We start from the raw sequence: 16,399 nt of genomic DNA, 5'->3' as shown, positions 1-16,399 counted from the left end.
TGCAGCAATGTACCAACAACTTCCGGTTTCAATGCAACATAGTAAAGAGTCCCCTCAGAACGTGCCCAATTAAAATTAGTTCCATATGATTCCTGCACAGTCGCCAATTTTTCAAAAATGTTGGATAATTTATTGGCACCATTCAGGTAACGGTTCCCCTATTTTAATGTATGAAAATATATACACTACTCTCGACGCCCATTTCCACCTAGAAAATTATATAAAGACGAAAAAAGTTAGTTTTCAAAAATCTGAGATACCAAGTCAAAATTGTAACTCACTCTCTGTAAATTTTTACTTAGTGAGTCAAATAATTGACTTGACATCTCAGTCTTTACACAGTGTTTCGTAACTGACTTAAAATAGTAATTTTTGACTCACAACGTCATGATTTCCACATATTTTTTTAAATCATACTTAACCATTCTATTTCTTAATTTCCTTTTGGACTTAATCATAAAATCATAAACGAAAAAAAGGGCATCCTTTGAAAAGTCAAACAACTTTCCTTTATTTGTAACATACAAATAAAACACTGACAAGGCAGAATGACTTAGTTTTCCCTTTCATTGTCGTTTATGGACAGGACTACACTCACTCTCAAACATGGGAGTTTTTTTGTTTTTTTTAACATCATGTTTAAAAAAGTGTTTCACCTGTAAAAGGCCAAGAAATGAAAATGAATATGGATCCACAAGCTTTTTTATATGTGTGTGTGTAAACACACATATATATAGATATATATCTATATCTATATAGATATAGATATATATACACACACACACACACACTCTCACTCACACACACATACACACACACACACACACACACACACACACACATAGAGAAAAGACCAAGAGAAGGATTTGTGATTTTGTGAGGGTATGTAACCATTTTCTAAAATAAAAGTACTCACTGACTATAAAATAAACCTATTGAGTTTAGGCTCATTTACCAACTTAAGATATTTTCACAAACGCATTTTAGTTCAAGTGAGCCTCTTTTTTTCTTTTCTTTTTTTAAAACACAGCCCACATATCTGGATTGAATATAACCACTGAGCACTGATCCAGGGTCGGTTCAAACTCTGTCATATTTGCTTTCAAGCTATTTCACACTTCGAAGGAATCAAGGTTTTTTTTTTTTTTTTTTAACTGCATCATAACATGAAAACTAAAAATCACCCCCTTAAAAGTAGCGTTATCACTTTCTTAGTTGTTTTAAAAGTAGAAAATTTAGATAAGGTTTTTCAAATCAGTTTCTATAAATATCATGGTATGACACAAAAACTGACTCTAGGTCAGAGCTGTGGCCAATCCGATCCAGCAAACACCTAACTGACAACATGGCTGTTAAGTAAAACAGATGAGGTTTGATTACGTTTGATTAACCTGAGAGAGACTGTCAGTCGGCTGATATACTACCACTATGTACAACATCCTCTTTTTACTGTAACTTATGCAGTACAAAACATGAATTACTGTACTTATCAGAAGTAAGTCTAAAACTAAAACAAGCAATATGTTGTTTAATTGTTTTTGTTGTTCATGATCAGAGTTCAAACAAGCATGAGACACCAATATGTCGTCTACAGGTGCTGAATATTTTTTATATGAAATTTTTTTTATTGTCTCCACCCAGTCTGGAAACAACCAAAACTTTCACCCCAGGATCTGGATTTAGTAATCCACAAGGGTTTTTTTGGTGGTAAATACATCTTTGTTCTTGTGTAACACAGATTAATTCAGTATTTATGTGGTTGTAAGAAAGTGTCTATTTCATATTTCAGTCTCCCCGTTTTCACATACTCAATCAGGTAATAATCTGTATGAAATCTCAAGTCAAGCCTTAGTGTGACCTGATTTTTAAAAACATTTCATACCGTACCAAGTTATGGCCCTGTCAGCCACATTAAATAGAGGAATATTTGCATCCACAGTAGTGTAAAGATTTATCTTTTCACGCCTCCAGCCCGCACATAAAATCTGTATAAACTGACTACAGTCCTGGAATTAAAGGGTTTTACGGTGGTTTCTAGATAGGGCCTCTAACCCAGCCGACTAGAACTTGAAACTGTCCAAAAATACCCTGAAGGTTTTGTAAACAGATATGGAATCAACAAGGTTGAAGTGGTTACAGCGGCCTTTCTAGGGTGACTAGTAAAGTGGTATCTAAAATCCCCAGTGGAACTCCTACAGGCATCTTGGCAGTAAGATTATTCTGGGGAAGCAGATGTAAAGTATGACTTTACCCAAACCTTACAGTACTGACTTTGTGCCAAGATGCTTTAAGGAATACAAAACCCCAGCATTATCTTTTAATTTCACACAGCTCTCCCTTTCACATACTTTTGACATGCAGTCTTTCATAGGAGATTTGTATGAAATATTAAAGTAATGCAAATTGAACCCCACGAGGACTTTAGATACAGGTTCAAACAGTGCAGCTACTGATCGGAAGCAGCACTGCTGTTGTGTAATCCGGATTTTAGCTGAGCGTTTTGTTCAACATTTTTTAAATCTTGCCATGCAAGCTAATGACAGTGGGCTGGGAAAACATGTCACGACTGAGGAGAAAGGAGGAATAACGACCATAAAAATGCCTTCAGTGCTCTGTAATTACTTCTATCATCCATCGATCCATTCATTCATCTATGCTCCTTCCCCCAAGTTAATAGCATTCATCAGCTTCAGATGGCCATATAATGAAGTGGTGATGTCTACCAATTTTCATCCATGTTAAATCAATATGATTTGCTCGTGCTAACAAAATATGTAGGAGGAGGGATGGAAGATGGTTTTAGTAGTTTTTAAATACAGCTAAAAGTAGCGTCAACATCGGCTTGTTTATCATTAGTACCTCTTGGAAACAAAGTGAACAAAGAGGTAAGCATGAGTTATGCAATTGTACAAAGTTGACTTAAATATGAGTCTGCAGTCATCGTTCAGCACCTTTAGGACATGGAGGGAGAGCGGAGGCACAATAAACAGGAGAAATTAGAGAAGGATGTGATTTTTTTCTCACAAAACTCAAGCAAGGGAAAATGTGGTATCAGGACCTCTGCTCAGGAAATATGAAAGCAAGCTGAACATTTGAATGAGCAAGAGGATTGTACTGGGGTTATTTTCTGGGTTGGATGCATATTTACAGCAACAGATGATACGATTAAAGTTTTTTTTTTTACTCATTTCAACTGGGAGAGTGGAGAAGACGTAATAAGGAAAAAGACAATCTTGGACATCATGTCTTATAAGTTATAAAAAATAAAAGCAGGGGAGACGTCTATACCTTTAAGGTATCACCTGAATAGAGAAGATGGATAGTGCTAATAGTGTATTGTAATCATGTAACAGTAGTATCACGGGCAAATGTGGTTCTAAACAGTGCAGTTGCTGCTAGCTGCAGTGCTTTTGTAACAAAAGCAGTCACAAGCCATATGTGCATATAACTTGTGTTACAACAGGTAATGTTACAGTATAGCAGGGCTTCTCAGACTGCTTTTAAGGGAACCTAAACTTGAGTACATTCAGCCTAATCCTGGGACCCTGGTTCAGTGAAACAAGCGAGTAGTCACAGTGTCAGGTCCCAAGGAAAACAGAGGCTGTATTACAGAACTGATCTTACCTGCTTAGTATCCATGGTAATTTGAGTTAGTTCATGATTTATCAACCTAGCAGAATTTGCCACTTAGATAAATTCTACCTTAAACTTGAGAGACGTTGACCAGAGGTAATGAGTTTCTATAATACAGCCCAAGGCCAGTATCCGGTTTTCTGTCCCAACCTACAGTTTAAGCAGAACCGCAGAATGATTCAATACATTATAGCACATCAAGAAATGAGAGCAAGATGGGATGAGGTTGAGTGTGGTGGTAAATATCGTCAGCAAAAAGCTTTTTCTGGACAGGGAACTACTAATAGTCATTAAGTGGGATAAGAGAATGAAAAAAGATGGCTTGGACATTGAACCAAGAAGTAGGAAACGACAAACAGGGGCTATGTGTGAAAGCTCACACTGCATACTGCTTTTGTAGCAGGAATACACAAAAGACACATAAATCTCAATCCATAATGCAACATTAATATCTGTAGCGAGGTATTCCACCATCGGTTCATTTTTAACGGCCGTAGAAATGACCGTTCAAACTCATAACTGTTTGCAGAATAGCAAGCAGCTCAAGCTTTCACACACAGCCATGAAAGTTGCTGGCTTTTAACCAATCATAAAAGGTGTAACTGAAGCGGGATCAGTGGCAGCAGCCCCCGCAGTGCCCGCCCCCATGGGTGTGTCCTGCCGAGGCCTCGCCATGTTTGGTCCGCCGGCTCAGGATCTCGTAAGAACAGTCGTCGCCGCAGCAACCGGACATGCTTGGCGAAGTGTCATCGATCTCAAACCTAAAGGCGTAGAGAGAGGGGTTAAGTTAAGATGGAGAGAAGAGGCTGGAGAAGTTATATGAAATGACTCGTTTTTGGACATGTACATATGAAAGCAGCCCTCAACAGTTTGAAACTACTACTTCTGACTTTTGCTGACATAATAATGACTGATTTCAATCCCAAACCTCAGGTTGGGTACCACTGCTCTAGAGGAAAAAAAAAAACTGAGCTTTGGACATATCTTGCATATCTGTACATCAGGCACCTTTGTGTTTGTCCTCTGTTCTTTATGCATTAACAGATACTTTCATAGCACGGAGATTCCAGTCTTGCTCACTTTAGAGCACCCTGTTCACAAAGACTGACTACAAAACAAATGCCATTCCAAATCTTTCCTTAAAAATAAAACTTCATATTTCTCCATTTGCAAAAAAAAGATCTTTGTAGAGACAGTGTACTCACTGTAAAGCATCTCTGAAGAACTGGTAAGCCCCGTGGTTGTGTTTGAAAACTGTCAACATCACTTTCTTCATCTGTGTACTGGACAGAAAGAGCAACAGAGCAGGTAGAAACAGAAGCATTTACCTGAGTTTCACATGCCTGAAGCATGTTTTGGACATATTTTCCTTAGAGGTGTTCTGTGGAGTTTTCTCGTAAAACTGTTTACATTCAGTGCTTCACATCAAAACAGGTCTAACAAACGTGTTAAATGTATTTCTCTCCTCATAAAACATTTGCAAAGCTGATTTTTAAAATATGTTAAATTCTACATTGCTTACATTAATGTTTGCGACTGTGACATCCTGTAGTATATGACCCAAATTTAAATATAAGCAGTTTGTGAGCGGTTTCTGATAAAAGCCGTAAACTATTTTAACAGCTGTTAGCAGAAAATAAAATCATTCACCCAGTTTCAAAAGGTTGTGCGACCACACCCCAGCCCAACAGCATTTAATTTCTACACAAGGTCACACTGCCATAATGGTAGCTGTAGTTTTTACCTGTTAGCAATGAGCTGTAGTATCTGGATGAGGAACTTGCCGAGTCCTTTCCTCCGCACTCTGCTCTCTAACTGCACCTCGTAGCTAGAGGGTCAAGACAACGGGTAAAAATAAAAGCGGTAAAATAAAAAAATAAATAAAAAAAACTATTGCTAGACTTTTCTTGAAATCTACAAACACATGGATGGGTACCATACCAATATAAAACCTCCTCTCCGCACTCCACGTCGAATCGGAAGTGAGAGAAGGCCACGGGGGCGGAGTCAGAGTCACGGGCCAGAAGGTACCACGCCCTCTCATCGTTCATCTCCTCCCTCTTTTCCCTCTCCTTCCACCCCCACTCACTCTGCTCATACCTACAGCACAGCAGAAAGAAAACGGGTCAACTCGAAATTGACTTTACATGCTAATTTTTCTGCATTCCTCCCTATCATCAGGCTCCCCTGGCAAAGCCACTCAGAGAGGACCTGTTTTCTAAATGGGACAAATTAAAGTTTCCACTGACTGGGTGCCATTTGCTAAATTGAACACAATTAAAATTCTGGCAAAGTGAGAAAAGATAAATTGTAGTAATTTCTCTGCCTCATCTCAAATTTTCCCTCGTTACTTCTGTTCTCCTTTCGTCAGGCTGCTCTCTGTGTGTGATCTAATTCATAATCGTATAAAAACAAAGAAACAAACATCACAAACAAACAAAAACAAAACTGATGCACATCTTACTCTTTTCCTGTTTGATGTCACGCTCCAATCCTGGTGTGCACACAGAATTTCTGGCTCATCTGCACTTCTTCCTAGCTCTTATCCACCATCATATCTATGTGAGTCTGTCATTTGGTTCCTGAACTACACCTTTAACTAAAAGAACAGGACAGAACAGACTTCTTACAGTGTCTGCATGTTGGCTCGGGTGAGTTCGAAGGCCCACTCCACAGACAGTGGGTTGAGGGAGGTCACTCTCTTACACTCTATCTGCAGGTTCAGCCTGGATGGGAGGACAACAGGGTCAGTAACATCAAGAATGTGTGCAAATGTGTCCAAAGTGGGAGAAAGACAGAAAGAAAGACCAGCAGCAGCAACCAACTCACCCCTCCATGTAGCAAATGAAACAACTATGTATTTCATGAGACACTGAATAAGTCCTTTGTAGGCATACAAAGCAATACATACCCATTTCTGTCGTACTTTTTGAAGGCTGGGAACGCAGCCAGTGGGTCATCCAGCTGTGAGAAAGAGAGGCAAAATTAGCTTACAAGACTTTCAAAATGATCAAGTCTTTTCTCCTTCTAAGACCAACTTGTAATACAATGAGCCCCAAAAAATGACTGATGCCATAAGGATTAGCTGTTTTTCGTTGTCTTATATGATATAAAACTAAATATCTTTTTCAACTAGTGGTTGGACAAAACAAGATATTCGAAAAGGACTTTTTTCAGTGTTTTATGACACTTTATGCACAAACTAATTTATCAATAAAATAATAGGAAAATGAATCGCTAATGAAAATAATTATAAGTTAAACCCCAACACTTTTGTATTTTCAAATCAAACCCTCAATTTACTTGTGAATGCTGTAATTCCCAAAAAAGACACAGTAAAAGAGACTGGAGCTCTGGAGCCTAAATTGCCCATTTGAGGCTCATACAAGTAGGAAAATAACAGGGTCGTTAGCGTTATAGTGCCATTACTCAGTTATAATAAGCACCCACAAGTCAGCTTTTCCTTGGTCCTGAGGGTATACATAATCTCAAATTAAAAATACTACTTTTCATGGACAGATAATGAGACATTAGGCCCCTAGGTGAGAACACTTAAAATACATTTGTTGACTTCCTAAATCCTGATACATTCAGGGAACTCAAGAGAGCTGGTGACCGCCTGTGGAGAAGCGGGCCAAACATACGTTTGGCTACAATAAAAATCAGAAAAACAACAAACTTGGTCAAGCCTGAAGAACAACTCATTTTATACTGTAATAGGTGTACATACTTTAAAGTATGTAACTTTAAATTGTGTCTGTTAATGAGATTAAGGCATCATCTCTAAATGTACCATTCAAAATTAGAAATATGACATTGTTTAAATAATGCAGCACTGGGTTCGCAATGCGCAGCTGTATTGGGGGAAATGAACAAAAATATAAGAAAGATAAATATCAGTTCAGACTTGGCATCAGCAGTGTTAAAGGATCAGGATTTAAAAAATGTGATTGGGACATCCCTACTTTTGAATAGGCATTTCACTTTCCAGTGACAAATGCTTTTAACAGTCACTTCGAACAGTAGCTCTTGCCTAGTGATCCCCTGAGCCCTTTGCCCCTGAGCCTGTGCTCGATCGGCCTGTTCAGTAATCTCTCTCTATGTCTATTCCATTTTGAGACCAAGGAGAACCTACCAGGATCAGGTTTTTCCCTGTTTTTTTAAAGCAATGAATGCACTATTTGTTCATTTGAAACAATAGTCCAAGTCAAGATTCATTACTGTTGGCAACAGCATAAACCAAAATAGTTGTTACTTTGGGAGAATTTCTTGCATTCCTTCTCTGGTGGTGCATCAACACTGGCAAGGAGAAAGCAGTCTGAAACACAATGTGCCCCATTTTGTAATAAAGTGACACACAAAAGTAATAAGCCCAGGCAGGCCTGTTCAGAGCTTGTTGAGGAAGTGGCTACAACTAAGCACGAGGGGAGTGTGAAAACTCTGTTCTCCTCCATTTTCCAGTACAGTTCACTAATGCTCTAACCCACCTCAAACATGCAGGAGCGGTCTGCTGTGTGTTCTGCTAGATGGGTAGGATTTAATAACCCTTATTAATTATGCATAAAGAAACATATGGCACTGTGTTTGGCTTTTCCTGTCATGTGCATATCAACTATTGGTGTAATTAGGGCAGGGAGGGCATCCCCAGCTTTTGGCCAATTACTGTAACTTAACGGAGGATAAAAGAAACCACAGCTCACAGTGGAGGTTTTAAGTGCTGTGCTCGATGCAATCTGAATCCACTAGAAAGCCTGAGACAGCATGTAAAAAGGGCCGAGTGGTGGGTGCTTTTATGTGAAGCATTTACAGATACAAAGGGTCTATTTATGTTTAACATTACTGCAATGCCATTATCCACTGGCAGAACTACACAACCAGAATATTTCTCACTTTGTTTACAATTCCAATCCTAAGGTTCCCTAAAAAGTCCTCCAAGTTGATGGCAGCTGTCTTTCTGCTACCAAATTACCTTATTGGCTGCGTCCACCTTAGCACAGACAGCATCCATAGCAGCCCTCTCCTCCAGGCGCCGGGCTTTCTTCTCCTTTGCTCTGTTGGACTTCCTCTGGACACCAGAAATAAGGAAGAGATGAATGGAGGAATATGTCGAGACAGCATCAATGAAGGAGGACATTGTGTGAGAGAGAAGGATAAAAAGGAGACGGGACAAGTGATGATGAGGGTCATAGAGACAGAAAAGAGAAACAATGGAGGAAAAAAGAGAAAGAGGGAAAGGATATAAGAGATGTGTCAGATGTGTCATTTCTTCTCTACTACTACTCCTTGTTCAACCAGTGTCACATCAGCCCACCCCTCACTGACAGACAATTATGTGTGTGTAATAAAAAAACGTAAAAATAAAAAACTTCACGTTAGCCAGCGAAGGACAAAGTACTGCCATAATCCGTTCATTTAATTTACGGAGCCCCTTTTGCTTTCTCTGTCACTTAATCAATCCCCATCTCCATTTCATATGATCAATTATACATTTAAACTGATCCTTTCCATGTAGATATCAACTTCGTGGCTTTAAGTATAAGTTAGTATTCACTGGTTCTGGTTGGCTATGATACCATTCTTTATTGTGTGTTTAGCTGAATCAATTTAGGACACTCCGAGAATGCTAGTGTGAGGAATTTCAGCATTGTGGTACAAAAGCATGTGAAGACGTAGCCTGTCAGATAAGTGGATATTATCATAAAACCTGGTGACAAAGATCAAAGAGGTCAACTCTGGTCCAACGACAAGTCCATGTTTTAGCCAGGGTTATACTAACTCACAAAAATTTCAAATGCATTTAATAACAATTCAGCTGTTGTTGTTTAGTGCACTTTGAAGTATGATTAAACAGGGAGGAATGTCAGTTTTAGGTTAATACCATTTATGTAATGTATAGTCCTTGTTAAAGCCATAACTTCAGGGTAAATTTAAGGGGGAAATAAAAGAAGTATGGAAAAGTAGTTGCACCTGCATTTAGAAGGTTTTTTTTATTTCTAGGCCACTAAATACAAATTACCAGTAATGTCTCGTTTCTGTGTGTGCAGACTTCATTTAGAGCAGCATTTTATCACACACATATCAACATGACAACACAGACTTAATGACGCACGAACTCAATCGACCTCAAACCTCTGAAATGAGTACAACCATAAGGTATAAAAGCAAGACAAACAAAAGCAGGTAAGCCATGCAGAACAACACGTAGTACTTAACGCTTAAACTACAATGGCACTCAGTAGAGCTCATACTTCTGCCAAGGCCAAACACTGACAAAAAAGTCGAAAAAAATGCTCTCTCGCTCTGGTAATGGAAGGGATTAAAAAAAATTTGTTATTCCACCCCTTTAACCAGATCTGCACCAAATGTAATGGGTTCTTCCCTGGCCCACGCCTCATCCCTCCATTGACTCTGGTGCAAACCAGTTCACTACTTTTTGCATAATCCTGTTGACAAATAAACCAACAAACAAACGGGTGAAAACATAATCTTCTTGGCAGAGATGATAAAAAAAATCTTATCACTATTATAAACATTATTATCCTGTCTATAGAAACAAACAATTAATTTAAAAAAAAACCATTCATATTTTATATATATCAGTAGCTTTTATGACCACCACTTGTCAATTCTGTGTGAAACAGTGGAGTGCTCCTATCACTGATGGTGCATATTGCTCAAGGTGTGGGACAATAGTATTGGAAAAATTCTGATACTCTAATTCAGCCTGCTCTTTTTTTGATGTCCAACGCAAGTTATCAGCAACGGTACAGCCATAATTCACACTAATTACTGTGATTGCATCTATGCCTTGCAACAGAGAACACACACACACACACACACACACACACACACACACACACACACACACACTTAAAGAGCTGCTACAAATATGTTTCTACCAGGACCGTGCAGTAGCATAAATGGTGGTTATTAGCTGTCTTTATTTATTGACACCTGTAATTTGTAGAAAAAATGAACACTGGCACTCACAACATAAGTGGGCTCACCAGTTTAATTGATAGTGGACAATAATTATTAACAGCAGCCATGTACTGATAATATAACATTTTGTTAGAAAATTGCATTACTGAGCTTGGAAAACCCCATCTATTTACGGCATTTTAATCAAGTTTTCAGTAACATGTTTACATGGCAGAAATTGTGAGCTGATGCTTCATGGACAAACAATGGCAAGGAACAAACAAGTAGGAATTAGCCAAATTCCTTCATTAGATCCAGACCTGAACAGCAGAAGTAACAATTATAGGAAGGTATGCACTGAATTGCCAACTGTAGCTCAGAGCATTAACTGTGTACCAAGCACAGACAGGCTGCAGACTGGGCTGGGACCGTGCAAACACGTGGATTGGTTTATCTGGAGTCAAAGTGGAGGATAAATTCAAGTCTGCTTAAAGAGACTAGCTAAAGTTATGGAAACTAACTCTGAGTGCAGGCCTGGCTGGTGATGATTTAAATCCAACAAGCCTGAATATATTATAACTAGGTAGGCTAACACAGCACACTCTGGCTTGTTGGTAAAATGTACACACACGTAAGTGATTAGCATTAATAGCTAGCAAAGCACTCGTCATTAATATGGCATTCCAAAGTAGCTCACACAGTTAGCACGCTAACAATGTCACAACACACATCGGGAAAAGTTAACTGTGAACAGCAGCAAGGACAATGCGGTAACAATGCTGAAAATGCCATATATAGCTGTGTGTAAGCAAAGGCTAACGTTTCGCTGCTACCCAGGCTATCTGGAGGCAGCTAAACGGCTAACCAACACCTTGAGCTACATCCATCCACCATGGTTCTCTCTTCCTTTCCCTTCCCTTCCTCCCTCCTTCCTTCCCTCTTTCTCTCCTCTCACCATCACGAATTCACCAGCCTGAAACATCCACCTTTCATTTACCACCGTCGCCCCGAGACATGAGCTAAAGATACAACACTCACCCCCATTTTGCCGCTGTGTCTTATCGGTCCCCGGGAGAAACACGGCTCTATTGTCCCTGTGCCTCGCTGGTGCCGAGTTATTAGTATCGTGACTACAGACAGAGAGAAGGGGGCAGATTAATATGACAATGATAAATAGTGTGCTGACAAGGCTAGCTAGCTAAAGCACCGACCGATGGCTATGAGAGGAGCAGCTGCTAGGCGCAAACCTGGATAAAACAATCAATGAAAATTCAACTATTTTATTTCTCTTTAGGTCTGAATGGCGCCAAGACTGCGAGGCTGAATTTATTACAAGTCTCTTCCTTGCCCTTTTCTTTCCTCCGCTCACCGTCGAGTCCAACTGTGCTGCATTCACGTGATCCTGCGGGGCTCCGACTTCTGAGACCCTACTGAGTCCCAAATGGACTTCAAAGAATCATACTTTAGAACTACTCCCAAACTCTGCGGAAAGTAAAATCTCTGTAAATACGTTTGTGTATTTTTCTGATAAACACGCACGTCTGATCCCTTTGTAAAGTTTTTGATGTACTTAATGTATCTTTTTATACAAAGCAGAGTGAACGTTTCCCGACTGTTGCTAAGTAAAAGAATGTATCTATTATCAGACAAATGTACATGAAAGTTCTCAGTATGCTACAAAATGACGCCCCTGTGAGGGATGTTATATTATTTATTCTATATAATATATTATATTGTCGGATTATTGTTTGTGGTGCATTAATGTATACGAGGCATTTTAGTGTAGCTGGTCGAGTTGGAGATAGTTTAAACTATTTTGTAGGGCATGGGTGGTTTATTCTATAACAATGCATCATCTTTTATATGGTCATTATAGGTTTTTCGTATAAAATCTTAATCTGGAGAGTGACTAGTAACTACAGCTGTCAGCCAAATGTAATTGAGTGATGGAGAACAATATTTCCCCCTGAAATTTGGTAGAGTAAACGTATAAAGCAGAAGAAGAAAATGAAAATACTCAAGTACAAGTACCTGAAAACTGGGCTCACCATGGACTGTATGTTGCGTGCGGCACTTGAGTAAACTAACTTTCATTCCACCACTAGCTCAGGGTATTCCTGAAAGTGGATGAAACCTGTTTTTTGATATTGTTTATCTGGACTATTTCATAAACCAATTGGCACATTTCTTAAGGACACACAGTTCTTAAAACAATACAGCCCTGAAAACAGGGGAAGTTATATTTTGCACCAAATCACAAAATGTACCACTAAACCACTAACTGTAGACATGGCTCGAAAATTGAACTAACCGTGGTCCATTTTGTGCTAAAAACACCATTAGTTGGTTACAGTGATTATCTAAATCATCTCGCAATGCATGAGAACCGGTATGTATCAGCACAGTCATGCCAATGCCTGCAATATTGTTTCCATGCTGCTTACACAGAAATATTGATGAATAGCCCCACCGACATGTCAAGTGCTGTCCTATTTGCTTTGGTAATCTTACAGACAACGTTTCATTAAGTCTGTGAAGATTCTCTGTCATCCAGGTCATGGTATTTTGCGAAAGCTGTGCAAAGGCAACTGGACTTCAGTTTCTCCTCTCATACGAAAGGCATCTTCAGTACGAACTGACTGCTGGGGAGTTCCATCATTCCTGATAACCATCGGTCTTCTCTGGCCAAAATGCATACATCATTATCCTGAAAAGAGTGTCCTCAGTCCTTAAGATGCAGGTGGACTGCTGAGTCCTGACCTGAGGAACTGGCTCTCCTGTGTTGTGCCATGCGCTTATGCAGCGGTTGTTTAGTTTCCTCATTTTACTGTGCATCCCTCGCTGCATTGGCCTGCCTAAACTACGTTGTGCCTGGGTATTTCGTCCTTAGGGTGGACAAGCTTTTGCCTCAGAGTGTTACTGGGCTTGAAATGCACAGCGATGTGATGTTTGTAGAAGATCCTCCTGAGTTTTTCAGATAATCCAGCAACGTAGGGAATGGCAATGTTGTTTGGTTTATTTCAGTTTTCTTCTCTGTCTGCTCTGCCTTTTTTTTTTGTGGTTTTGGCGAAGGCCCATTTGGGGTAACCACAAGTTTTAAGTGCTTCCTTGATGTGTTTATGTTCCTTCTCTTTCCCCTCTGACCTTGTGGAAAAATTCGGAGCCCGATGGTGTAGGTTTCTGATGACCCCCCAGTTTGTGCCCCAGTGGGTGGTGAGAGTCAAACAGTAGGTATTGATCTGTGTGTTTGTGGGTTTCTGGTATACTTTAATGTCGAGGCTTCTGTCGTTCTCGGTGTGCACCGCACAATCCAAGAAGGCTAGGCTATTTCCACTGACATGAGTGAACTTGATCTTGCTGTCTACGGCATTGATGTTTTCAGTGAAGGATTCGACTTCATGGGTTTTGATTATGACCCAGGTGTCATCTACATACCTAAAACAGCGGTTGCGGGGAGCTCCTGGAAAACAGGTCCGGGATCTGTTCTCTACTTCTTCCATGTAGCAATCAGCCCCCCCCTTTCCACAGAAAAGGTTCTCTGGCAGCGGTGGGATTCGAACCCACGCCCCCGAAGAGACTGGAGCCTTAATCCAGCGCCTTAGACCGCTCGGCCACGCTACCTTGCGGCGAGCCAGGTCTCATGCCTAATACGGCTCTGTAACTATTCCGACAGCCTTTGAACGCGCCACTACTTTAGCGCGAATATTGTTTCCTTGTTTGGAGGGTGACGACGGACCCTCAGAGGGCTGGACAGGGTCAGGAACCGTGCCACATTTCAGGATAACCTTTGGCCTTTGCACTTATTATTTATGACGGAATAGTGTTCAAAAAGTTATTATCATAACCCATTATGACCAACAGTGATGCAGGGAGCTGGGAGTAACATAAAATATGTAACACAATTACAATAATTTGATTAAAACAAGCTCAGAGAGCATTTTGGAGCCCTTACCCACTGCTTGCAGTCAGATTTTTATTACATTCAACTATAAACTTTGTCATCTTGCTTCTATATCATTTTGTTCAGATGTTCTAATCTCTGTAAATCACCCTTTAACTACTCCAGAATGTGTTAAAACTGGGGCGATGGGATGTGTTTGGATGGTGGGACATAAGTCTGCATTTTTCTCCGTATTCATCCAGCATTTGCACCACAATTGGCGTACGTATGCCATGTAAATGTGTGTCGCAGAGGTGTCCACGCGTCCGTGCCTGCAAGTACTGATTTATTTTGTTACCGCTCCCGTGTACAAGGTTTGACTAAACTATTAGACATGGATACAGCCTGTACTGAGGATAAGACATGGTATGACCACGTACTACAGCAGACCAAAATGGAATATTCCACTGACCCATGTTCCATTTCATTTAATCATTAAAAAACAATTAACAATTTATCACACCACACGGGTTTGGCTACTCAAAACAGTTACTTCATGTCACTGCCCATGTAGAGCTACACTGTGCTGCACTGTCTCATATTAGCCATGCTGATGTCATTTATACACTGCCTGTGGTGGTGATTTTGAGAACCGATTCCCCTGGCTTTTGGTAAAGTGAAATACATTCAAATGAAAAACAATTAGTCAGATTAATGGGAAGCGCCACAGTAATACAGAATTTACATTGATTTCCGCTGATCCAGTGATTTCGGGCTCACACGAGCGTCTGCCTCCTTGACTGCTGTACGCTGGGAAACAGAGCAGCACGACCTGAATAGATAAAGGCGTCAAATGGATGAATTAAAGACGGACTCTGCTGATTGACATATTGGTTGAGATAATACACCCAAGTACAGTTTGCTTGAATCGAGGCCGTCCAGCCAAAATCCCACAATAATTACCACGGGTGATGTCATGGCATCCAAGCAGTTGCAGTTATTCATTGTCCAGGGAGCAGCTCCAGGATTTGTCTCTGTCGCCACAGGACATCATCATGACTCAAATGCACAAATTACAATAAAAACTAGCTGCATATGTATTACTGGAAAATAACTGTAGGACACAGAGGTCATGTCCTCTGTATTTTTACTCTGGGAATACTGGAACCTGAATTGGTTATTAATTTAAAGTTGCACCTGGTGGGTTTTTAAAAGGATGAACCCAGTATTTGTTTAGATTCTTTGGGCCAAGAACAATGTAAAAATGCACGAATAAATAGAAAAATTTGACATTTAGTATCTGAGTTGTGAACAGTCTTAGAAAACAGCTTTGAGACTATCATGAAGAGTCCCTCCAGCACATATAGAGTTTATTATGAATAAAGAATTTTACGAAAACTAAGTTAATTAAACATGGAAAATATTCAAACCAATAGAACATTTTACAGGATTTTCAAGTCTCTTCAAACATGGTGACTGAGGGACTGCTTGGACTTTGCCTCGATTGTATTTAACACTGCAACTATCTTTGCATTTCCTAAATCAACAGGTTACAAAGTGGGGTTTGGGGATTTCCAGTAGCCACATGAAAAGGATCCACTATAGCAGATTTCAGTCTCTTTTCCGTTAACATCCCAAGGGTTTAGTGTAATGAAAACACCCTACGTGAAACATTTGGCTCACTTTTTTCTCTGGTGCAGGTCCATGGTCAAAGAGGGACCCATCTCCTGCTCATGGTATAAAAGGATTCAAATCCCAGAGGGTGAAATCAGCTCCTGGCAGTGCATGATTTGAAAAGCAATGAGGAACAGTGGCCACTAGGTGGCGATGTGGGGTACGAGCTCCCGACAGGATAAATGATGAGAAGCTATAGAAATAGTGTTTTATTTTAACTTTTACTGCCTTGGCTTCCATTTTGAGCAATCTTTTACCCTTGACACCAGTTCTTACAAACACACTGTAATT

At 39.9% G+C, this 16,399-nt stretch overlaps 1 protein-coding gene and 1 non-coding gene across 3 annotated transcripts; both read right to left on the bottom strand.

Moving 5' to 3' along the window:
- Positions 1-1,589: 1,589 nt before the first annotated feature.
- naa40 (N-alpha-acetyltransferase 40, NatD catalytic subunit) lies at positions 1,590-11,991 on the bottom strand. 2 transcript variants are annotated; one of them, XM_040140886.1, is made up of 9 exons: positions 11,924-11,991; positions 11,593-11,684; positions 8,603-8,698; positions 6,545-6,597; positions 6,264-6,359; positions 5,575-5,733; positions 5,378-5,461; positions 4,839-4,916; positions 1,590-4,394 (listed from the first exon to the last, which is right to left on the bottom strand). In XM_040140886.1, exons 2-9 carry the CDS (start codon positions 11,596-11,598, stop codon positions 4,247-4,249), a joined length of 720 nt encoding a protein of 239 aa, XP_039996820.1. In that variant the 5' UTR covers positions 11,599-11,684; positions 11,924-11,991; the 3' UTR covers positions 1,590-4,246. The 2 variants fall into 2 exon arrangements, with proteins under 2 accessions (XP_039996820.1, XP_039996819.1); XM_040140885.1 differs by lacking the exon at positions 11,924-11,991 and adding an exon at positions 11,766-11,917.
- Positions 11,992-14,093: 2,102 nt separating this feature from the next.
- On the bottom strand, positions 14,094-14,175 carry trnal-aag. Its single transcript has one exon. It is a non-coding gene; the product is annotated as a tRNA-Leu (tRNA).
- Between the last annotated feature and the right edge of the window lie 2,224 nt (positions 14,176-16,399).

Source organism: Xiphias gladius, chromosome 12 (genome assembly GCF_016859285.1).
Source record: "Xiphias gladius isolate SHS-SW01 ecotype Sanya breed wild chromosome 12, ASM1685928v1, whole genome shotgun sequence".
Taxonomy (NCBI): Eukaryota; Metazoa; Chordata; class Actinopteri; order Istiophoriformes; family Xiphiidae; genus Xiphias; species Xiphias gladius.
The sequence above is the reverse complement of the archived record's forward strand: the minus strand, read 5'-3'. Positions and strand labels throughout refer to the sequence as shown.

Bases quoted from the DNA above. Each gene is read 5' to 3' on its own strand.
- naa40 (XM_040140886.1), bottom strand. The intron at 5,462-5,574 runs GTATGGTACCCA...TTGACCCTCTAG, and splicing joins GGAGAGGAGGTTTTATATTG to CTACGAGGTGCAGTTAGAGA. The intron at 4,395-4,838 runs GTGAGTACACTG...CTACGCCTTTAG, and splicing joins TTCTTCAGAGATGCTTTACA to GTTTGAGATCGATGACACTT.